Source organism: Oncorhynchus gorbuscha, linkage group LG21 (genome assembly GCF_021184085.1).
Source record: "Oncorhynchus gorbuscha isolate QuinsamMale2020 ecotype Even-year linkage group LG21, OgorEven_v1.0, whole genome shotgun sequence".
Classification (NCBI taxonomy): Eukaryota; Metazoa; Chordata; class Actinopteri; order Salmoniformes; family Salmonidae; genus Oncorhynchus; species Oncorhynchus gorbuscha.
The window spans coordinates 59,416,871-59,442,352 of NC_060193.1; the positions used below are offsets into that span (position 1 = coordinate 59,416,871).

General features: G+C 45.1%; 1 protein-coding gene across 1 annotated transcript; it reads left to right on the forward strand.

Annotated features, from left to right (window-relative positions):
* Positions 1–460: 460 nt before the first annotated feature.
* On the forward strand, positions 461–23,540 carry LOC124008700 (adhesion G-protein coupled receptor G7-like). Its single transcript, XM_046320207.1, has 15 exons — positions 461–586; positions 1,582–1,686; positions 1,801–1,910; positions 3,840–3,983; positions 4,103–4,188; positions 4,531–4,664; positions 4,988–5,101; positions 5,316–5,485; positions 5,809–5,961; positions 20,850–20,962; positions 21,151–21,482; positions 21,732–21,813; positions 22,290–22,448; positions 22,732–22,891; positions 23,138–23,540. The coding sequence occupies exons 3-15, from the start codon at positions 1,851–1,853 to the stop codon at positions 23,324–23,326; spliced, it is 1,896 nt and encodes a 631-aa protein (XP_046176163.1). The 5' UTR covers positions 461–586; positions 1,582–1,686; positions 1,801–1,850; the 3' UTR covers positions 23,327–23,540.
* The last annotated feature ends 1,942 nt before the right edge of the window (positions 23,541–25,482 follow it).

Here is a 25,482-nt window from a genome sequence, read left to right on the forward strand (position 1 = left end):
GACACTCCAACTACCGACACTCCAACTACTGACACTCCAACTACCGACAGTCCAACTACTGAATACTCTGCAGCTACTACTGGTCATCCAACTACTGGTTACCTAACTACTACTGATCCTCCAGCTACTGGTTACATAAATACTACTGGTTACCCTACCTCTATCCCTATCACCAGTATCAGTCTCCCCACCATCTCTACCAACTCCACCAACACCTTTTCCACAACCTTTACCAACACCTATCCTACCATCTCTAACACCACCACCACCTCTCCCACCACGTCTAACACCACCTCCACCACCACCTCTCCCACCATGTCTAACACCACCTCTCCCACCACGTCTAACACCACCTCCACAACCACCTCTCCCACCACCACGTCTAACACCACCTCCACCACCACCTCCACCACCATGTCTAACACCACCTCTACCACCACCATCTTTCCTACCACCTCTACCACCCCCGTCTCCACCATCACCTCTACCACCACAATCCCTCATCTGGACTGTTTCAACAGTGGTGAGCTGCAGAGTGGAGTCTGTATCTGTCCTGATGAGTGGACTGGAGAGACCTGTTCAGAGGGTACATCCACACACGTACACTATACCTAACCCTGGGTCTACCATTCAGACTCCTCCACAATACTACACTACTATACCTAACCCTGGATCTACCATCCAGACTCCTCCACAATACTACACTACTATACCTAACCCTGGATCTATCATTCAGACTCCTCCACAATACTACACTACTATACCTAACCCTGGGTCTACCATTCAGACTCCTCCACAATACTACACTACTATACCTAACCCTGGGTCTCACATTCACAGTACACACCATTACAATACTATACATAACCCTGGATATCACATTCAAAGTACACACCACTACAATACTATACCTAACCCTGGATCTCACATTCACAGTACACACCACTACACTACTATACCTAACCCTGGATCTCACATTCACAGTACACACCACTACACTACTATACCTAACCCTGGATCTCACATTCACAATACACACCACTACAATACTATACCTAACCCTGGATCTCACATTCACAGTACACACCACTACAATACTATACCTAACCCTGGATCTACCATTCACAGTACACACCACTACAATACTATACCTAACCCTGGATCTCACATTCACAGTACACACCACTACACTACTATACCTAACCCTGGATCTCACATTCACAGTACACACCACTACAATACTATACCTAACCCTGGATCTCACATTCACAGTACACACCACTACACTACTATACCTAACCCTGGATCTCACATTCACAATACACACCACTACAATACTATACCTAACCCTGGATCTCACATTCACAGTACACACCACTACAATACTATACCTAACCCTGGATCTACCATTCACAGTACACACCACTACAATACTATACCTAACCCTGGATCTCACATTCACAGTACACACCACTACACTACTATACCTAACCCTGGATCTCACATTCACAGTACACACCACTACAATGTATATTTCATGTTTACATTTGCTCCATGTTGAAATGCATTTTCCTTCTATAGGGAATTTCTGCAATTCCACCATCATTGGTGATTTCTCCTACCCAAGAACAACGGTTGGCTGGTCTGCTTATTCAGAAGAGTTGTGTGATGAGAATACAACCAGTGGTATTACCTTTATTCACCTAAAATTTGAAAAATGTATTCGTCTGTTACAGTCCTAATTAATGTTGTATTAGGTAACACAAAACCTTGAGTATCTTTTTGTCTTGGTTCCTCCAGCCGGTTTACCAAGAGCCTCAGCAAGATGTTTGAATGACACTGGCAATCCGATGTTTGGTCCTTCTCACGAGCTGCAGTGTGAATTTACCCTCAGTGACATTCAAGGAAATGTAGGCCAATATGCATATTTTTTATTATCCTGATTGAAGTCTTGATTTAGCGTTATTCTTTCTTTGTATCAGTTACAGTCATCATTATGAGGAGTGGATCTTACAGTTTGAAGATCAGTAACAACTGGCTTTTACCTTCAGATCATGTATTCTGTTCCTTTATTCTGCTTAACAGTTGATGAGGAACATTCCATTTTTTTTATTTCTTGTGTTTTACGTAACATTTTATTTTTACATTTAGTAGACACTCTTATCCAGAGTGACTTATAGTAGTGAGTGCTTACATTTTCATACTTGCCCCCTGTGGGAATCGAACCCACAACCCTGTCGTTGCAAGTGCCATTCTCTACCAACTGAGCCACATGAACTCAGCAAAAAAAGAAACGTCCCTTTTTCAGGATCCTGTCTTCCAAAGATAATTTGTGAAAATCCAAATAACTTCACAGATCTTCATTGTAAAGGGTTTAAAACACTATTTCCCATGCTTGTTCAGTGAACCATAAACAATTAATGAACACGCACCTGTGGAACGGTCGTTAAGACACTAACAGCTTACAGACAGTAGGAAATTAAGGTCACAGTTATAAAAACTTAGGACACTAAAGAGGCCTTTCTACTAATTCTGAAAACAAAACAAAAGAAAGATGCCCAGGGTCCCTGCTCATCTGCGTGAACGTGCCTTAGGCATGCTGCAAGGAGGCATGAGAACTGCAGATGTGGCCAGGGCAATAAATTGCAATGTCTGTACTGTGAGACACCTAAGACAGCGCTACAGGGAGACAGGATGGACAGCTGATCGTCCTCGCAATGGCAGACCACGTGTAACAACACCTGCACAGGATCGGTATATCCGAACATCACACCTGCGGGACAGGTACAGGATGTCAACAACAACTGCCCGAGTTACACCAGGAATGCACAATCCCTCCAACAGTGCTCAGACTGTCCGTAATAGGCTGAGAGAGGCTGGACTGAGGGCTTGTAGGCCTGTTGTAAGGCATCACCGGCAACAACGTCGCCTATAGGCACAATCCCACCATCGCTGGACCATACAGGACTGGCAAAAAGTGTTCTTCACTGACGAGTCGCGTTTTTGTCTCACCAGGGGTGATGGTGGGATTTGCGTTTATCGTCGAAGGAATGAGCGTTACACCAAGGCCTGTACTCTGGAGTGGGATCGATTTGGAGGTGGAGGGTCCATCATGGTCTGGGGCGGTGTGTCACAGTATCATCGGACAGAGCTTGTTGTCATTGCAGGCAATCTCAATGCTGTGCGTTACAGGGAAGACCTCCTCCTCCCTCATGTGGTACCCTTCCTGCAATCTCATCCTGACATGACTCTCCAGCATGACAATGCCACCAGCCATACTGCTCGTTCTGTGAGGGATTTCCTGCAAGAAAGGAATGTCAGTGTTCTGCCATGACCAGCGAAGAGCTCGGATCTCAATCCCATTGAGCACGTCTGGGACTTAGATTGGAGGGTGAGGGCTAGGTTCATTCCCCCCAGAAATGTTCGGGAAATTGCAGGTGCCTTGGTGGAAGACTGGGGAAACATCTCACAGCAAGTCCATGAGGAGGAGATGCACTTCAATACTTAATGCAGCTGGTTGCCACACCAGATACTGACTGTTGCTTTTGATTTTGACATCCCCTTTGTCTAGGGACACATTATTCAATTTCTGTTAGTCACATGTCTCAGTTGATTAATCTTGTTATGTTCATACAAATATTTACACATGTTAAGTTTACTGAAAATAAACGCAGTTGACAGTGAGAGGATGTTTCTTTTTTTGCTGAGTTTATTTAGTACTGGCAATTTAATATCCAAATGTACTCACAGTTCAGCATGTTGCTGCAACTTATACAATGTTCTGTTGAAAAACATTACTAAAATATAATAAATAAAAATCCTTGTCTCTCCCTGTTCAGATCTCCAGCAGTTCAGGTGATTTACTACAGTTAGCCTTCAGTACTCAGATCCTGACCTCCCAACCAGAGCGGCTGTCAGCTGACAACATCACCATAGCAGCTCAGATCGCTAACACACTGCTTCAGTCTGCAAATATCACAGAGGTACAACATGTTTTGAAATCAAGTCGTGAACTATGACATGTTCTGGAGAGAAACGTGAGGTTGCTACTGCAGTGATTTGAACACTTGAGGGTCATCCCCTGGTTTTGATTATGTTGCAGGACATCGCAGTGGCAGCTGTAACTACCATCAGTCAGCTGCTCAATGCCAGTGAGGAGAGTACACAGGAGAGAGACACTGTCCAAAAGTACTGGAGTGTGTGTGTTTGTCTGTGTGTGTGTGTGAGCGGTGTGTATTTCTACATATGTTGGAGTATACAGTGCGACAAAAAAGTATTTAGTCAGCCACCAATTGTGCAAGTTCTCCCACTTAAAAAGATGAGAGAGGCCTGTAATTTTCATCATAGGTACACTTCAACTATGACAGACAAAATTAGATTTACAGGCCTCTCTCATCTTTTTAAGTGGGTGAACTTGCACAATTGGTGGCTGACTAAATACTTTTTTGCCCCACTGAATGTGTGTACGTGTGCCTCTGTATGTGTCTGCATGTGCATGTAAACTAATGTTTTTCTGTGTTTCTCTCCCAGCCTCACAGAGACCCTGGAGATGTTTTCCCTGGACCAGCACAATAATGTGTCCTTGGTGGTTCAGCCCAACCTGGCAGTCCAGTCTGTCCAAGTACCAAGTGACTCAGTAGGGATCCAATTTACTGCTCTGACTGGTGGGTAGGACTGCTAGTGAACCTACACACTGGCATTTAAAGTGATCGTTTAAATCTCTGTTGACTGGGTAAAACTTCTCAATTTTCAAATGTTTTTCCTCTGATGGTCAATAAGGTTTGGTATGGATTTGATTTGTTGTATTAATGGCTGGAACGGAGCGAATGGAATGGCATAAAACACATGGATGTATTTGATACAATTCCACTTATTCTGCTTCAGCCGTTACCATGAGCCCGTCCTCCCAAATTAATGTGCCACCCACCTACTGTGGTACAGAAGTAACACCATATTGTTCTGCTTTAAATGTAATATCCTTCTCCAGGAAGATCTGGTAATTTTGTGGCCAACATAATTCATCTCAACACCAATACCTCTGAACTGATAGCTGACAAAGGAGGTTCTACCGATGTCCAGATTGTCATGAAATTCCCACCAGGTGAGCCAATGTTGGTATGCAAACATAGTGTATAAACTCAAGCTTCAATTTCCTTGTACTGCTTTCACTGAGAGAACTTAACTGCTGTTTGTGGTCTCCAAATGTTTAGATTTAGAGTCACTATCGAGATAAGCCCTCAAGGCAAGGTCAAGCTACTCATGTATATGAAGTCCTGATATGAACAACAATCTCCCCTCTTTCTCACTCCACTCAGTTTTACGTAGTAAAAACACAAACTACTCCATTGGTTTTGTGCTCTACCAAAACGACCGGTTCTTCAGGTCCAGGGCTTTCAGAGCTTCTTCAGGAACCAGAAGAAGGGTCATCTCTGCTAACCTGGGACAAGTGTCTGGGTTACATGTTGAGATGCTCTTCAAACCCACAGTAAGATTTATCTTGGAATCAATAAACACAAAGTGGTCCAAATTCTCTGGGAAACGTATTGGGAAGTTATTCATGATCTAAGTCACATGTTTTTACACCCCTGATCGAAGTTCTCCATTGATGCTTATCCGCTACAGGGAACATATGTTGTCTTGTACATAATACAATCTATTATAATTGGTATTTCTTCTTTCCCACATTTACTTAAACCTGTTAGTCTTCTCAATTGACTTAGATAAAAAATAAATAAAAGATGAGTACTGTGAATGCATGTCTTTTGCTGAAGGATTTTCAGTGAGTTTGTTTCTGTTCTTACTTCTCAGGCTGTTCCCAACACCTCCCTCTATGACTTTGCCTGTGTGTGGTGGAACTACACGTTGAAAGACTGGAGCACCTTTGGCTGCTCCAAAGTCAACCACTCAGAAGACGGCCTGCGATGTTTCTGTAATCACACCACTAACTTTGCTGTGCTGATGGTGAGTAGCTAGCTGCCTTCATCTCCCTTTTACTGACCACACTCTGACCTATCTGTGGTTCCTAGACTTTTTTGAAACATGACCCCATTTTGATAACTGAAGATTCTTGTGACCCAACCATTTTGTAGTGTCTTACCTCTTATTACTAATGGATATAATAAGAAAGTCTTCAATACAAGGAAGTGAACTGGAGCTTCACATTTGCTAAAGCTAGTTAGTACAAGTACGGTGGTCCGTTCTTAAAGGAGACATCAGTAATTAACAGAACATGACATTCCTTCTCTTATACAATCAGAGTTACTTCTACCAAACCACAATTGAAACATTTCCCAGAACTTGTTGTAGTTATTTTGTATCTTTTCATTTGAACTTGAAAAGTTCATTTGTGTTTGTGTTTGTTTGTTTATAAGTCCAGTCTGTCTGGTGTCTTCGTTCTGGGTAGCGCCTTGGATTGTCTGGTGCCTTCCTTCTGGGTAGCGCCTTGCATTGTCTGGTGCCTTCCTTCTGGGTAGCGCCTTGGATTGTCTGGTGCCTTCCTTCTGGGTAGCGCCTTGGATTGTCTGGTGCCTTCCTTCTGGGTAGCGCCTTGGATTGTCTGGTGCCTTCCTTCTGGGTAGCGCCTTGGATTGTCTGGTGCCTTCGTTCTGGGTAGCGCCTTGGATTGTCTGGTGCCTTCCTTCTGGGTAGCGCCTTGGATTGTCTGGTGCCTTCCTTCTGGGTAGCGCCTTGGATTGTCTGGTGCCTTCCTTCTGGGTAGCGCCTTGGATTGTCCTTCGTTCTGGGTAGTGCCTTGGATTGTCTGGTGCCTTCCTTCTGGGTAGCGCCTTGGATTGTCTGGTGCCTTCCTTCTGGGTATTTGTCTGGTGCCTTCGTTCTGGGTAGCGCCTTGGATTGTCTGGTGCCTTCCTTCTGGGTAGCGCCTTGGATTGTCTGGTGCCTTCGTTCTGGGTAGTGCCTTGGATTGTCTGGTGCCTTCCTTCTGGGTAGCGCCTTGGATTGTCTGGTGCCTTCCTTCTGGGTAGCGCCTTGGATTGTCTGGTGCCTTCCTTCTGGGTAGCGCCTTGGATTGTCTGGTGCCTTCCTTCTGGGTAGCGCCTTGGATTGTCTGGTGCCTTCGTTCTGGGTAGTGCCTTGGATTGTCTGGTGCCTTCCTTCTGGGTAGCGCCTTGGATTGTCTGGTGCCTTCTGGGTAGCGCCTTGGATTGTCTGGTGCCTTCGTTCTGGGTAGCGCCTTGGATTGTCTGGTGCCTTCCTTCTGGGTAGCGCCTTGGATTGTCTGGTGCCTTCGTTCTGGGTAGCGCCTTGGATTGTCTGGTGCCTTCGTTCTGGGTAGTGCCTTGGATTGTCTGGTGCCTTCGTTCTGGGTAGCGCCTTGGATTGTCTGGAGGCTCCTGCACATCCGCAGTGTGTGCTTGGTCCATAATAGTTTCTGCTATAGCAGCACCTTCATTCACACGTTCCCTTCTTTCAACCTGGGGTGTCTGTACTGTCCCACCGTCCTCTACAGTTTCCTGTGTGTCTCTCCCAGGTGCTCTATGTGCCAGTTCTCTCTCGATTGTTGTGCTGTTTTCTGTGGAATGCATTTGGTTAATGTGATGCCGCCAAATTATGTCTGGGCTCACTTGAACCTGGTAAGTTCTGGATCCCATTTGTGCGTGTACATTTCCTTCTCCTGTAATCTCGCACCATCACTTCCTGTACTATTCGGAGATGGAGCTCCCAGCCGACATGAATCTTGAAAACTCATCACTTACAAAAGCTTGCGCTTTGTAGTTTACTAGCTGCAGAGTCAATCCGAAGGGTGTAAAAGTTGTTCTGAGACACTATAGTCTGAGCTGAGGTGGAGGAGTCAGTGCAAAACACCTCCGTCCATTTGAATTGGCATCAACTATAACCAGAAACATGTGCTTTTCAAAGGGGCCGGCATCCACATGAATTCTCTGCAATGGGCCATTCCCATAAGTGGACTGGGGTAGGAGCAGGCATGTGAAAGGTTTCCAAACATCCGCTACAGTTCTTTGCCATGTTTTCTATCTGTCGATCCAGCCTGGGCCACCAGAAGTGGCTCCTCGTGAGCAGATTTATTTGGACAATTACAACATGCCTTTCATGTAGTTTCTGCAAAAGCTGATATTTGTATTTCTGGGGTATGTTGACTCTCAATCCCCACATCAAACATAGAAAGTTACATATGAAACCACAGTTATGTGAGCTATATGGTTCACTCAATATATTGGTGTCACTCCGTGGCAGAGGGACACATCCGAGGTGAGGATTTACAGATTTACTCCCGTGTACACCTGTCACGGCGGGGGTCTGCCCCTATGTATAGACCCCATGGCCGTGACACACGTTCTCTACATAATTTTTGAGGAGCCTCTAGCACCGTAGAGAAGTCCCAGCGCGGGACCGAGATGCTGGGTCCGTCAATGAGGAAGGGGTCCCAGCGATGCCAAGGGCCGCTGAACCAACCGCAGAGGGAGGTGCCACATTTATCCGATAGTATCTAGCAAAGGAGCAAGAGGAAGCCTAGGAAGTCGCAGCACAGATATCAGTGAGGGGCCGTGCCAGTCGTCTCTCAGTAGAGCCCAGGGCGCAGCCACACCTCGTGTTGAATGTGCCCCCACAGATCCCAGCACTGGCCTGCCAGCCAGGCAGGTATGCTGTCTTAGTCGTGTCCATGATCCAGTGAGAGAGCCTCTGCTTTGATAGCTCAGCACTCAGGACTCTCTCACCATAGCAGAAAAAGAGCTGGTCTGTTGTTCTCACTGACTGTGTCTGCTCGACATAGGCAGCCAGTGCCCTCACAGGGCACAGCATGCCCGGAGGGAGGCCCAGACTTCCCCTCACTGCCGGGGGGTTGTAAGCAGTCAGGAAAAAAGGGATGTTCGCATGCCTGTCTGACAGAACCTTCGGGAGGAATGAAGGGTTGGGGGAGACCCCACCGAGGTCCATCCGGTAGCACTTAGATCTTACCGAAAGAGCATGGTGCTCACCCACCCTCTTCATGGAAGTAATAGCTACCAAGAAAGCCACCTTCATAGAGAGGTGTTTCAGGGAGGAAAACTCCAACAGTTTGAATGGTGGCTTTGTCAAAGCTGCCAAGACTACATCCAGATCCCAGCTCGCCATTGAGTGGGTCCTAGCTAGATGCAGGCGACGAACCTTCTTCATAAACCTGGAGACCAAGGGATGGCGCCCCACTGGCCTGTCCATCCACCCAACATGGCAGGCAGATATGGCAGCCAAATATCCTCTCAGTGTAGAGGCTGCCAAGCCCTCATCTAAGCGAGACTGCAGGTATTGGAGCAGCGTGTTAAAGCAATTCACAACACACACATAGAACAAGCCAGTCGACAAGTTGTGTAAGGTAAATTACAGTTTTTGGCAAGAGCCACCACACTAATGGATGCATACGGAGTCGTAGTGTAACGCTAACGAAACACAAGCAAGTACGACAAACCATGGGCGCGCAGCAAGTGGAGCACTTATGAGGAGAGGCTGGCCACAGCTGCTCCAGGCTGCAAACAGCCAATGAGTACACTTCAATGCAAGATATTACAGTACACTAACCAGTGACTTACCAAGTGAACTTCATAAAGGTTGTACCTCAAACCATACGGACATCCGCCGAAAAAATGAAAGAGAACGTGTGTCACAGCCTTGGGGTCTATATATAGGGGCGGACCCCAGCCATGACACAGTTGTTCACGGAGGTATATCTGTAAATCCGGCCCGGGTACATCACTGGGGCCAAGCTTCCTGATATCCAGGACCTATATACTAGGCTGTGTTAGAGGAAGGCCCTAAAAATGTCAAAGCCTCCAGTCACCAAGTCATAGACTATTCTCTCTGCTACCGCATGGCAAGCGGTGCCGGAGCGCCATGTCTAGGACCAAAAGGCTCCTTAACAGCTTCTACCCCCAAGCTGTTGTATTTGCCGCATGCAACAAATACAATTTGATTTGATTTGACAGGTACTGCCTCAAGCTGAGAGGTATGAAAAATGTTCACTGCATCCACACTCCTGTGTCTTTCTCTTGTACAGCACGGTCTGTGTAATCCATCTACATTTGTGTGGAGGGATGACTGCATAAACTCAGTGACATTACATATGACCGGCAAGGAACAAGGCGGATCGCTCTAATCTGGATGCTGTCATTGCCGGAATGCCTTTCTTTTGACTGAAAATCAACGGCTGGTGATCTGTAACCAGTGTGAAACGCTTGCCATATAGGAGTGGAATTTCTTGACGCCCCACACTATCGACAGTGCTTCTTTGTCGATTTGTGAGTAGTTTTTCTCTGCATCATTCAACATTCATGACGCAAAGGCCACTAGCCTCTCTGACCCATCTTTCAGTGTGTGTGAAGGATGGCCACTAAGCCATAAGGGGACGCATCACAAACCAACTTCACTGGCAGTTTGGGGTCGCAATGCATCTGGACATGTTCAGCTGTGATGAGCCGTTTTAAACACATTTTCACACTGCTGTCCACTGACATGTCCTATTATTTTCCAGGAGCTGATTGAGAGGGTCTGGAGTACTGCTGAAAGGTTTGTGAGGAATCTTCTGTAGTAATTGATCAGTCCAGTGAAAGATGTCACTTCAGTCACATTTTGCGGTCGTGGTGCCTGTACCACTGCATTGATATTTGTCCTGTGTGTTGTGCAATCCATTGCGGTCAATTTCATGTCGACAGAAGACAATCTTGTCTTTGAAGAACTCACACTTCTGTAAGTTTGTCTTCTCAGGACCTCTTCCAGTTTAGCCAGGTGCTCGTAGTCTGTGCGTCCTACTACAATACAGGAACAATGGGTGTGGCCCATTCGCTTCTGTCCACTTTTGTCAGGATTCCTGTATCTTTCAAGAGTTCCATTTCCGCTTCCACCTTTGGTCTCAGGGAGTATGGAACAGATCTGGCTTTGCAGAATTTTGGGTTGCGTCATCCCTCAGTAGGTCATCCCTCAGTACGAGTTTGGCTGTGAAGCCTTTTCCTGTTCCCATCTGATCACTGAAAATGGTGACGTATTTCTTCAGCAAGTGTTCCAGTGTTTGGTCTGTGCCTTTATTTTTAGGCTGGGATGTGTGGAGCATATTCAAGTCACACCAGTTCAGCTTTATTTTAGACAGCTGTTCCCTGCGAACAAATAGGGGGTCAGTTCCAGGCTCCACATACAGCTGTAACTGCTGTGTTTGCTCCCCATAATTCACTCTGTCCTGCAACACCCCCATTGGGCTCAATGTCTCTCCTGAGTAGGGTTTCAACAACACATTTGTTTTCTTCAGCTTGATATCCTTGAAGTGTTCATTGTAGCAAGTTGTGGAAATTATAGACACTGCAGATCCTGTATCCAGCTCCATTTTGAGGGGTTTGCCTTCGATTTCTGGTGTCACCGATATTGCGCTACTGCAATTGTACCAATGAATTGTTCAACAGAGGAGGTCAGTATTTATGCAACTCAATTGCATCTTTGGTCGCGATTTCCATAGCTACAGCAATTTCAGCAGCCTTTGCAAAAGTGAGATCTGATTCTGTGAGCAAATGTTTCTGAATGTGTTTCTTGTTTCAGTCCATAAACAAATCTTTCCCGTAATGTGTAATTTAGGTTCTCTCCAAACTGGCAATGCTCAGACAGTTTCTTCAACTCTGCTAACATATGTACTAACACACTCTCCTCATTCTGGGGTGTCTCTTGAGGAAATGAAAACGTTCTGCGATCAGGAGTGATTTAGCTATATCTCCACAATCTCTATGATTGTTTTGTTGGAGGGCTTCAGAGAGGCAGTCAGATCTCTTAGCAAACTGTATGTTTTGGGGCCAATAAAACTCAACAGCACTGGTACAATGTTGTTTGCAATGAAGTACTGTTCCAGACGTTCAATGTAAGTTGCCTCCTTTTCTTGCGTGTCATCAAACTCCATGCTATTTATTCCCTTTACCTCCGGCTCTGCGGGTCTTTGATCTGCAGCCTCATGATAGTCAGCACTCCCCTCGTCATCACTGGCTGGCTGCTGCGCTACAGGGTCAAAATGTTCCTCTCTTTCTACAGGGTCAAAATGTTCCTCTCTTTCTACGAGCCCCATCTGCATTCGTGATGCACAATGTAGGTAGTCATCCTTGTCGCCATTGTAGTGTCTTAGCTCTTATTACTAATGAATATAATAAGAAAGACTCTGAAAACAAGGAAGTGAACTGGAGCTTCACATTTACTAAAGCTAGTTAGTACAAGTATCAATCACATTTATATATAAAGCCCTTTTTACATCAGCAGACGTGACAAGCAAGCCCATGTAATGCTTTGTAGGTTAGCAGTAAAACCTTGAAATCAGCCCTAGCATTAACAGGAAGCCAGTATAGAGGCTAGCGCTGCCGTAATATAAGCACATTTTTTGGTTCTAGTCAAGATTCTAGCAGCCGTGTTTAGCACTAACTGAAGTTTATTTACAAGAATAACATAGAGCAACACTGCGCATGACCACGGGTGCTCCGTTCTTAAAGGGGACATCAGTAATTAGCAGAACATAACACATTAATGTTTTGTAGTAAAAGTAAGAGCCAATGTTGACTTTTTTATTTGGAGCTATGGCAGTCAATTGCAAAACATTCTAACAGTCTTTCTGCTTGTCTTCTCAACTCACCATCACATACATTTGATGTGGGGCTATGAGATCAGAGACATACTATACTTGATGCGTGTTGCTTTGGAGCTACTCAAAGTCAGGGGGTGTGGTTGCCAGTGTTCACCTCATCTCTGCTGTCACTTATAACCTGGATCGATATTTGGTTTTAATGCAGAGGAGTGCACTAAATCCAGCCTCACACAATATGAGCTGTCAAGGGGTACCATGAGTTTTAATAGTCAGAGGGAGACGGCTGGGTATTTATTCCCTTTGGGTCAGGAACCAAAATGTGTTTTCTGCAGCATTCGGTCATATGACGGCTCGATCAGCTTTTCGATGTCACTTCCAGGCATGTCAACTAAGTCAGAATCACACTCAAATGGATTTCTCTCCAGTAAGACATTGTTTCCTCTGAATCTACAGATCCGGTCACTCATCTGCAGAATGTTAGAATGTTTTTGTATTTCTCCTGCATGCTTGCGTTCAGTTAGTTCAGTTTCCCTAATATGACAGTTACATAGGTAGTGAGACACATTTATTTTCATTACACAGAAAGTCAACTAAGTCTGTTTTTCTGCCCACCATTCAATCCAATGGAATCTGTTTTCGTCAGTATAGTCACGCAGCACGCTGAGCATCCTTTGTGCTGTTTCATGTTTGAGAATTGTAAGACAGAACAATATGTCCTTGTGAATAGCATCCCCGACATGTAGCAAACAAAAGTAAATTAATGGGCACCTTGGCCCTCATTCCATTTGGAATGCTGAGGAGTTTTTTAGTGGTTCAGTCAGTTTCCTATTGATTGTGAGCTATAGCATCAATTCCTAGTTTTACAGTGTTATCTGACAAAGGTATTGATGTGAGTTTCTGTGCCTCCCCACACCTTGTTTTCACCATATCTATTGTTGCGGTAATATATCTGAAATAGTGTATGGTTTCATACAGTAGTGTGCCTTGCCATTCACCATGGGAATAGGTTGACCACATGTCCCAGATTGTGAGGGACAGTCCTGCATTTTGGACCAACCAAACAATCCTGCATTTTGGACCAACCAAACAATCACGTCCCACATTTTATCAACAAATTCAAACACCACCACCAATTTAGAAAAACCCCCGTCTTTGTCCCGTATTTCAGTCAGACATTCCAACCTGTCTCTTGCAGTCCCGTTGCCTGTATACCTGTGTATACCTGTATATCGTAAGGATGTGGTAGCCTACAGCCATGGTGATGTCAAAGACTTTTCTCCAATCAGTGTTGAGATCTGATAATCTGCTCAGCACAAGATGAGACCTAGCCTATCATCAACCAATATTTCTCAAAATCTTTTGGACTAAATTCCAGCAAACTTGGAGAGGACATTTAGGCCTCTTAACAACTTCAAAAAAGTTTCTGATGAAGAGCTAGAAAAGTAAGTAAATAGCCATATTAGACTGATAGATATAAGCATAGCAGTGGGAAGTAGGGTGCTGAGGGTGCAGCACCCCCGCTGAAAAATTAGAGAATAATAATACATATTTTCACAACAATAGTGCATTGGGCCTTTACTAGTCTTGTATTAGTAACTTACAGTCACGTCAAACATTGCTGTCATGTTTTGTCATTTATTATCATGTCTTGTCCCTGTGCTTCCCATTCTATTCGTTTCCCTCTGCTGGTCTTATTAGGTTCTTTCCCTCTTTCTATCCCTCTCTCTCCCCCTCCCTCTCTCACTCTCTCGCTCTCTCTTCTCTCTATCGTTCCGTTCCTGCTCCCAGCTGTTCCTATTCCCCTAATCATCATTTAGTCTTCCCACACCTGTTCCCGATCCTTTTCCCTGATTAGAGTCCCTATTTCACTCCTTGTTTCCCGTACCTGCCCTGTCGGATCCTCATATATAATTCACCGTGCTGTGTCTATGTTTTGCCCTGTCGTGTCTTGTTTCTCTCAGATGCTGCGTGGTGAGCAGGTGTCTGAGTCTGCTAGGTTCAAGTGCCTTCCCGAGGCAACCTGCAGTTCTCGATCAAGTCTCCAGTCTGTTCTTGTCTTTACGTGTAGTATTATGCTTTTTGTTTTGTAAAGTTTATTCTGGATTAAATACTCTGTTTTCGCCAAGTCGCTTTTGGGTCCTCATTCACCTGCATGACAGAAGGATCCGACCGAGGAATGGACCCAGCGACTACAGACGCTCGTAACACTGCCGTCGAGATCCAAGGAGCCATGCTCGGCAGACACGAGCAGGAATTGTCTGCTGCTCGCCATGCCGTGGAGAGCCTGGCCGCTCAGGTTTCCGACCTCTCTGGACAGTTCCAGAGTCTTCGTCTCGTGCCACCTGTTACTTCCTGGCCTGCCGAGTCTCCAGAACCTAGGGTTAATAACCCACCTTGCTACTCCGGGCAGCCCACTGAGTGCTGCTCCTTTCTCACCCAGTGTGAGATTGTGTTCTCTCTCAACCCAACACATACTCTAGAGAGAGAGCTCGGGTTGCTTACGTCATTTCACTCCTTACTGGCCGGGCCCGAGAGTGGGGCACAGCTATCTGGGAGGCAAGGGCTGATTGTTCTAACAATTACCAGAACTTTAAAGAGGAGATGATTCGGGTTTTTGACCGTTCAGTTTTTGGTGGGAGGCTTCTAGGGTCCTGGCTTCCCTATGCCAAGGTGATCGATCCATAACGGATTACTCAATAGAGTTTCGTACTCTTGCTGCCTCTAGTGACTGGAACGAGCCGGCGCTGCTCGCTCGTTTTCTGGAGGGACTCCACACAGTGGTCAAAGATGAGATTCTCTCTCGGGAGGTTCCTTCCAGTGTGGACTCTTTGATTGCTCTCGCCATCCGCATAGAACGACGGGTAGATCTTCGTCACCAGGCTCGTGGAAGAGAGCTCGCATCAACGGTGTTTCCCTGCTCCGCATCGCAACCATCTCCCTCCTCTGGCTCTGAGACTGAGCCCATGCAGCTGGGAGGGATTCGCATCTCGACTAAGGAGAGGGAACGGAGGATCACCAACCGCCTGTGCCTCTATTGCGGATTTGATGGACATTTTGTTAATTCATGTCCAGTAAGAGGCCAGAGCCCATCAGTAAGCGGAGGGCTACTGGTGAGCGCTACTACTCAGGTCTCTTCATCTAGATCTTGTACTACTATGTCGGTCCATCTACGCTGGACCGGTTCGGGTGCTACATGCAGTGCCTTGATTGACTCTGGGGCTGAGGGTTGTTTCATGGACGAAGCATGGGTTCGGAAACATAACATTCCTTTCAGACAGTTAGACAAGCCTACGCCCATGTTTGCCTTAGATGGTAGTCATCTTCCCAGTATCAGATTTGAGACACTACCTTTAACTCTCACAGTATCTGGTAACCACAGTGAGACTATTTCTTTTTGATTTTTCGTTCACCTTTCACACCTGTTGTTTTGGGTCATCCCTGGCTAGTATGTCATAATCCTTCTATTAATTGGTCTTGTAATTCTATCCTATCCTGGAACGTATCTTGTCATGTGAAGTGCTTAATGTCTGCCATCCCTCCCATTTCTTCTGTCCCCACTTCTCAGGAGGAACCTGGCGAATTGACAGGAGTGCCGGAGGAATATCATGATCTGCGCACGGTCTTCAGTCGGTCCCGAGCCAACTCCCTTCCTCCTCACCGGTCGTATGATTGTAGTATTGATCTCCTTCCGGGGACCACTCCTCCTCGGGGTAGACTATACTCTCTGTCGGCTCCCGAACGTAAGGCTCTCGAGGATTATTTATCTGTGTCTCTTGACGCCGGTACCATAGTGCCTTCTTCCTCTCCGGCCGGGGCGGGGTTCTTTTTGTTAAGAAGAAGGACGGTACTCTGCGCCCCTGCGTGGATTATCGAGGGCTGAATGACATAACGGTTAAGAATCGTTATCCGCTTCCCCTTATGTCATCAGCCTTCGAGATTCTGCAGGGAGCCAGGTGCTTTACTAAGTTGGACCTTCGTAACGCTTACCATCTCGTGCGCATCAGAGAGGGGGACGAGTGGAAAACGGCGTTTAACACTCCGTTAGGGCATTTTGAGTACCGGGTTCTGCCGTTTGGTCTCGCCAATGCGCCAGCTGTTTTTCAGGCATTAGTTAATGATGTTCTGAGAGACATGCTGAACATCTTTGTTTTTGTCTATCTTGACGATATCCTGATTTTTTCACCGTCACTCGAGATTCATGTTCAGCACGTTCGACGTGTTCTACAGCGCCTTTTAGAGAATTGTCTCTACGTAAAGGCTGAGAAGTGCTCTTTTCATGTCTCCTCCGTTACTTTTCTCGGTTCCGTTATTTCCGCTGAAGGCATTCAGATGGATTCCGCTAAGGTCCAAGCTGTCAGTGATTGGCCCGTTCCAAGGTCACGTGTCGAGTTGCAGCGCTTTTTAGGTTTCGCTAATTTCTATCGGCGTTTCATTCGTAATTTCGGTCAAGTTGCTGCCCCTCTCACAGCTCTTACTTCTGTCAAGACGTGTTTTAAGTGGTCCGGTTCCGCCCAGGGAGCTTTTGATCTTCTAAAAGAACGTTTTACGTCCGCTCCTATCCTCGTTACTCCTGACGTCACTAGACAATTCATTGTCGAGGTTGACGCTTCAGAGGTAGGCGTGGGAGCCATTCTATCCCAGCGCTTCCAGTCTGACGATAAGGTTCATCCTTGCGCTTATTTTTCTCATCGCCTGTCGCCATCTGAGCGCAACTATGATGTGGGTAACCGTGAACTGCTCGCCATCCGCTTAGCCCTAGGCGAATGGCGACAGTGGTTGGAGGGGGCGACCGTTCCTTTTGTCGTTTGGACAGACCAGAAGAACCTTGAGTACATCCGTTCTGCCAAACGACTTAATGCCCGTCAAGCTCGTTGGGCGTTGTTTTTCGCTCGTTTCGAGTTTGTGATTTCTTACCGTCCGGGTAGCAAGAACACCAAGCCTGATGCCTTATCCCGTCTGTTTAGTTCTTCTGTGGCTTCTACTGATCCCGAGGGGATTCTTCCTTATGGGCGTGTTGTCGGGTTGACAGTCTGGGGAATTGAAAGACAGGTTAAGCAAGCACTCACGCACACTGCGTGCGCGCTTGTCCTAGTAACCTCCTTTTCGTTCCTGTTTCCACTCGTCTGGCTGTTCTTCAGTGGGCTCACTCTGCCAAGTTAGCTGGTCATCCCGGTGTTCGAGGCACTCTTGCGTCTATTCGCCAGCGATTTTGGTGGCCGACTCAGGAGCGTGACACGCGCCGTTTCGTGGCTGCTTGTTCGGACTGCGCGCAGACTAAGTCGGGTAACTCTCCTCCTGCCGGTCGTCTCAGACCGCTCCCCATTCCTTCTCGACCATGGTCTCACATCGCCCTAGACTTCATTACCGGTCTGCCTTTGTCTGCGGGGAAGACTGTGATTCTTACGGTTGTCGATAGGTTCTCTAAGGCGGCACATTTCATTCCCCTCGCTAAACTTCCTTCCGCTAAGGAGACGGCACAAATCATTATCGAGAATGTGTTCAGAATTCATGGCCTCCCGTTAGACGCCGTTTCAGACAGAGGCCCGCAATTCACGTCACAGTTTTGGAGGGAGTTCTGTCGTTTGATTGGTGCGTCCGTCAGTCTCTCTTCCGGGTTTCATCCCCAGTCTAACGGTCAAGCAGAGAGGGCCAATCAGACGATTGGTCGCATACTACGCAGCCTTTCTTTCAGAAACCCTGCGTCTTGGGCAGAACAGCTCCCCTGGGCAGAATACGCTCACAACTCGCTTCCTTCGTCTGCTACCGGGTTATCTCCGTTTCAGAGTAGTCTGGGTTACCAGCCTCCTCTATTCTCTTCCCAGCTTGCCGAGTCCAGCGTTCCCTCCGCTCAAGCGTTTGTCCAACGTTGTGAGCGCACCTGGAGGAGGGTGAGGTCTGCACTTTGCCGCTACAGGGCACAGACTGTGAGAGCCGCCAATAAACGCAGGATTAAGAGTCCTAGGTATTGTTGCGGCCAGAGAGTGTGGCTTTCCACTCGCAACCTTCCTCTTACGACAGCTTCTCGTAAGTTGACTCCGCGGTTCATTGGTCCGTTCCGTGTCTCCCAGGTCGTCAATCCTGTCGCTGTGCGACTGCTTCTTCCGCGACATCTTCGTCGCGTCCATCCTGTCTTCCATGTCTCCTGTGTTAAGCCTTTTCTTCGCACCCCCGTTCGTCTTCCCTCCCCCTCCCGTCCTTGTCGAGAGCGCACCTATTTACAAGGTACATAAGATCATGGACATGCGTTCTCGGGACGGGGTCACCAATACTTAGTGGATTGGGAGGGTTACGGTCCTGAGGAGAGGAGTTGGGTTCCGTCTCGGGACGTGCTGACCGTTCACTCATTGATGATTTCCTCCGTTGCCGCCAGGATTCCTCCTCGAGTGCGCCAGGAGGCGCTCGGTGAGTGGGGGGTACTGTCATGTTTTGTCATTTATTATCATGTCTTGTCCCTGTGCTTCCCATTCTATTCGTTTCCCTCTGCTGGTCTTATTAGGTTCTTTCCCTCTTTCTATCCCTCTCTCTCCCCCTCCCTCTCTCACTCTCTCGCTCTCTCTTCTCTCTATCGTTCCGTTCCTGCTCCCAGCTGTTCCTATTCCCCTAATCATCATTTAGTCTTCCCACACCTGTTCCCGATCCTTTTCCCTGATTAGAGTCCCTATTTCACTCCTTGTTTCCCGTACCTGCCCTGTCGGATCCTCATATATAATTCACCGTGCTGTGTCTATGTTTTGCCCTGTCGTGTCTTGTTTCTCTCAGATGCTGCGTGGTGAGCAGGTGTCTGAGTCTGCTAGGTTCAAGTGCCTTCCCGAGGCAACCTGCAGTTCTCGATCAAGTCTCCAGTCTGTTCTTGTCTTTACGTGTAGTATTATGCTTTTTGTTTTGTAAAGTTTATTCTGGATTAAATACTCTGTTTTCGCCAAGTCGCTTTTGGGTCCTCATTCACCTGCATGACAATTGCAGCCAAAACAACAGAAAAGTAGCTGCATTTGCATTTGTTTAAGCTGTTTTCTAGTGATATTTATTTGGATGCAATTTCACCTGGCATAGAAAATGTGCACACTAGTCAGGACACTGTTGAGCTAGCAAACAACAACACAGCTAACACAATCACTTCAAACTGAAGCTGGAAAGACTACAAATTAGCTGCCCTTTGTTTTGTTTGACCTTTTATCAATTGACATTTCTTGCTATATATCCAAAAAAATGATGTCAGCTGATTCATGATTTCAACTGGCTGAGAAACATCGCCTCCCTGTTAAATCTACAATGTACAAAACAAAATGTTACCATAAAAGAAATGTGAGATAAAATCTAGATGCTTTTTATAGTGGAGATCAAGTTAATACATTGACTGGCTGGGCTGATGAGATAGTTGATTGCGCAGTCAGATGGAACAGAGTAAATAGGCATTTTAACGTCATAGATTTAGTTGGTGATTAACTTGTGGAATAGACACCGACTGGAAGGCAGTTTTAACCAATCAGCATCCATTGTATAAAAAAGCTGAATCAATGTCTTGGAAGATCACATATTATTTTGTGTTCTACATAACAGAATCAAATATAATAGCATAGTATAACGTTACTGTTACACTAAAAACACCACCTCATGAGATTTAGGATGGTTAGCTGAATAGTCCCCCAAAATGATCATGCAGCCAAACCTCGACAGCACACAAAATTCAGGAAGGCTATATAGTTTAACACCATCTGCTCTAATTTGTGCATGAAACAGTAACTCAATAAGATCTAAATGCATATTCTCATGAATCTGATTGATATCAAACGATTGGCAATCAGACACAGTTTGGACATTTCACTGGCAAAACATGAAGAATGATCATTTGAAGTTAGTTAGAGGGTAGCTAACACTGTCCCGCAAATCCTCCTGTTGGCCTGCATTTTTGTATTTTAAATGTGGTCACCTTAAGTGGGAATGATTCAAGTGCAGCGATCTAAGGGCGATCTAAGGGCGCTTTCTGGTTGAATTTTATGTTTTAGATTTGAATAATTTTCATTTTGATTTTTAAGGTTATCCACATGACAGTCATTTTGAGAAACAAAGACACTCATTTTTAAATATATATATATATTTTTTTGCAGGATATTATTCTCCTGTGACCCCATTTTCATATTAGGCGACCCCACATGGGGTTGTGATCCCTAGTGTTGGAACTGCTGACCTATGGTTTACCACAGCATATCCAGGTCAGATGAGGGTGATGACTTTATACAGTATGACTGTGACAGAAACTTAGTGTTGAAATGTATTTTTTATTTTCTTTCTACAGTCGTTCAGGAGGGATTTTAAATACGCTGAAGCGCTAAACTGGATCACCATATTGGGATGCTCCATGTCCATCATAGGGTTGAGTTTAACAATAACATTCCAGATCGCAACCAGGTAAGATCCTACAGGGTTCCAGAACCAATTCAAAATATTGGGTGCTTCTCAACAGTGTAAAGAAGCCCTTTGTCTGATCCAACAGGACTTGATAGGTGAAACCATTATAAAACCCACTATTAATGAACCAACACATCCACATATACTGTAATTTCCCTAACATATTGTTGTCTGCCTCCTGTCCCCAGGAAAACACGCAAAACCAACCCAACGGTTCTCTTAGTGAGCATCTGCATGTGTCTTCTGATCTTCACACTCCTCTTCATGTTGGGAGTGGACAACCCCCATAAACAGCTGGACAAACCTGAAATACAGGAGGACAACATTCTCCCCCCGTCCGACACACACACAGAGCGGGACAGGGGGCCTTGTACTGCAGTGGCGGTCCTGCTGCAGTACTTCCTGTTGGGGACGTTCACCTGGAACACGCTGTTCGCCACACATGTCTTCCTGATGATCAGAAACAGCCTGGCCACCAGCCCGTTACACTTCACAGCCTATACCGTGGCCATCGGATGGGGTAGGACAGCATGGAGAAAAATACATTATTTTGTTGTTTCAGAAGCTTTGGCTGACATTAGACATGGGCTCCTTGAACCAAAACTAATGCTAGGGGATATTTTCAGGCTCTAATATGCCTGGAATAGAACTTAAAAGCAACTTGTATAGTGATGTTATGTCTTTAGAGGATGTATGTGTGGTATATATATATACTATGTATATGGCTGCATGCAAATCTACCAGGAAATAACATCATTCTCTCCTTTAGGACTGCCTGCAGTTGTGGTGGCCCTCACCTTAGGAATTAGTTACAGAGTGGATGATCCACTGGGTTACAGGCAGGAGGAATTGTGAGTCAATACTACTACTGTACTACTACTGGACTACTTATCTGTACTGTATTGTACTATACTATGCTGTACTATATTATACTGCACTGTTGTGTACTGTTCTATACTATACCTTACTGTACTATACTACCAGTATTACACCTGAGTACTGTGCTGTGCTGTACTGCAATTTACTTCATCTTCAGTGGTTATTGTATAATAGGTTCAATTTAAATTAAAGTGGGGCAATTGCTTTATAACATTTTATAACTCCTGCTGTAAAAGGTTATCCCTCTCAATATTCGTATGCATGTTTGTAATGCATGCTAATAATTGGCCAATAGCAATATAAAAAGTTCAAACATAAGTTATTAAAAGAATGTTCTATTTCGTTCAAAGGTTTCGTGTTTACTTTATACCATGTTACTCAAATAACAGGCGTTCTGTTTTGTCTGTCACATTGTCCCACTCTCTAACTCATTCATTTGACCTCTCAGTTGCTGGCTTGCTGCCCTCGATCCAAAGGGGAACTTTGATTTCAAGCTACCAATGTTTTGGGGGTTCCTGATACCTGTGGAGTTCATGCTTATGTTCAACACAGTGGTGTTGATATGTTTTGCAGTTACAACAGGCAAGACCAACCCACATTTAACCAGGTAACATTAAAGTACAAAGTACAAAAGTTGTATTCATTAAGATGTCTTGATTTAAATGCCTACTAATGAGCCTATTGATGTTTTTTTGTCTTTCCATTAAAAGCTTGTAATAAATCAAATGTATTATTATTCTTTATTCTTAATTGTCGTTAGTAAGTAAATCATTAATTGTAGTGGTCACCACGGCTCTAACCCACTCAGTCAATGGAAGCATACTGTTCTAATACCACAGCATTACAGGAGTCTATTACAGCAGTCTAAGTATGTTGGTTATGTTTCCCAGTACAAGACACACATCGATGAAGAAGAAGTTCCTCAGTAGCTTCTCTCTGGCTGTGGTGCTCGGTCTCTCCTGGATCCTGGGCTATCTGTTGCTCATTCCACAGAACCAGACCATGTACACCATACTCAACATCTCCTTCTGTGTTCTCACCACCACTCAGGTAGTAAACGTATGCACTCACTACTGTAAGTCACTCTGGATAAGAGCGTCTGCTAAATGACTCAAATGTAAACTAGAAATACTAGTGTCTATTGTACCACAGAATCCAGGCATGATTTGAAAATTAGACACAAACTAAACATAAATATATTGAGCTGCTCCTTATGGAAACACTACCTTTTGTTTGTCCTTGTGTGTTCCTGAAAATACTTGTTAATGTCTTTGTGTTTGTGCTTTCGCTTCACAGGGCTTGCAGATTTTCATTCTGTTCACAGTAAGAACATCAATTGTCAAGAAAATGATGGCAGATGCTTTGAAATCTGCCTCTAGTGTTGAGATCCAACTTCACACCAAGAGGTTCAGTCTATGGCGAGACGAGCGCAGAGAAAAAGTTGAATCATACACACAGCTGGACACTGATCTATCAACACATTAACCCTTTTCTTCTGGAAAATATGTGTATTTAGCCTTAATATAGGCCATAAATAATAGTTTTTGATTGCTAACATCTCAACCATCCTGTTCAGTTGCCCAATTAGGTTAAACTAGTTATGTATTGGATTTTACATATGCTTTTTAAATCATCTGAAAATGGTACATTAATTAAAGTCATGTCTGCTTCAGTTACTTATAATGGAAGACACGCCAAGATAAAGGATGACTGATATCAAATATGAATACAATGTGATATATTTGTGTCAATATGAGTATTCAAATATATATATACATTCATATTTACTGTTTATATGTTTATAATACCTGGAAAATTACATGTCCTGAAAACATTTGCGAAACAAATTGAACAGGCAGATTGTAAATACTGATATGAATATGAAAATATATTTATATTTGCACAGACAAAAAAATCCCACAACAATATTTCTCCATTCTCCATAATAGCTAGCATTGTCTAAATAGCATTCCTTTAATGGGCAACTCAACCTCCTGGTAGAGCATATTTTTCAAGAGTTCCTCAAATTAATAAATAACATCAAATATTAGTAATTTTACGATACCAAAAATGATATTTTTGAGTTCAACAACATTGTACAGTCACGTAATATGTAAAGGAGTGTGTAACTGGCTGCAGGGAAGTCAGGCGCAGGAGAGCATATGGTTAGCAAACGGAGCCCTTTATTGAGGCAAACAAAACACGGGAATCAGAAAACTATGCACACACGGTTTACAATAACCCGGCACAAACCAGCCCGGAGTACACATACATTTACATATAACAACTCCACACACAGACATGGGGGGAAACAGAGGGTTATATGCAATATGAGTGATGAGGGAATGCAAACCAGGTGTGCGGGAAAACATGACAAAACAAATGGAAAATGAAAGGTGGATTGGCGATGGCTAGAAGACCAGTGACGTCGACCGACGAACGCCGCCCGAACAAGGAGAGGGACCGACCTCGGCGGAAGTCGTGACAATATATCCCATTTTATACACAATTAGTACTGGAAATGTGTGATTAATCAGGTTCAGTTTTGCTCACGTTCATGTCTTTTAACCATCTTTGAATGTTTGTGTAAAAATATAGAGGAGTCCAATAATGAAAACCACATGATCATTTTTCTAAATGGCATGACAAAATATGGTAAACAAAAGTTATTTATTTGAATTTACATTTGGTTGTCAGCCACTCAGTTGAGCTGCCGCTTAAAGGGTTCATTTCCAACTTGTTACTCACAGATTGATTGGCTGCAAGTTCAACCTTTGTCAATGTCTCATAGACTTCCATTATTGCCTATAGTAATACACACACCATTTATATATATCAAAAGTGTTATTGCCCAATAATGTTTTGGCTATGTACATGTTGGTAAATTGACATTGTTGGGTTGGTAAACCAAGACAGGCTGAGTCTGGGATGCACAACCTGGTCAAGCTGGAAGAAAGCAGATCCAAAGGAGTGCTGTGGTGCAGAGGGAGATATGAAATACTGAGGAAGAAAACAGGGAGGTATGAAACACTTAAGAAGAAAGCAAACGTGTCAGAGGGAGGTATGAAACACTGAGGAGGAAAGCAAGCGTGTCAGAGGGAGGTATGAAAGGCTGAGGAAGAAAGCAGGCGTGTCAGAGGGAGGTATGAAAGGCTGAGGAAGAAAGCAGGCGTGTCAGAGGGAGGTATGAAAGGCTGAGGAAGAAAGCAGGCGTGTCAGAGGGAGGTATGAAAGGCTGAGGAAGAAAGCAGGCGTGTCAGAGGGAGGTATGAAAGGCTGAGGAAAAAAGCAGGCGTGTCAGAGGGAGGTATGAAAGGCTGAGGAAAAAAGCAGGCGTGTCAGAGGGAGGTATGAAAGGCTGAGGAATAAAGCAGGCGTGTCAGAGGGAGGTATGAAAGGCTGAGGAAGAAAGCAGGCGTGTCAGAGGCAGGTATGAAAGGCTGAGGAAGAAAGCAGGCGTGTCAGAGGGAAAGGCTATGAAAAAGGCTGAGGAAGAAAGCAGGCGTGTCAGAGGGAGGTATGAAAGGCTGAGGAAGAAAGCAGGCGTGTCAGAGGGAGGTATGAAAGGCTGAGGAAGAAAGCAGGCGTGTCAGAGGGAGGTATGAAAGGCTGAGGAAGAAAGCAGGCGTGTCAGAGGGAGG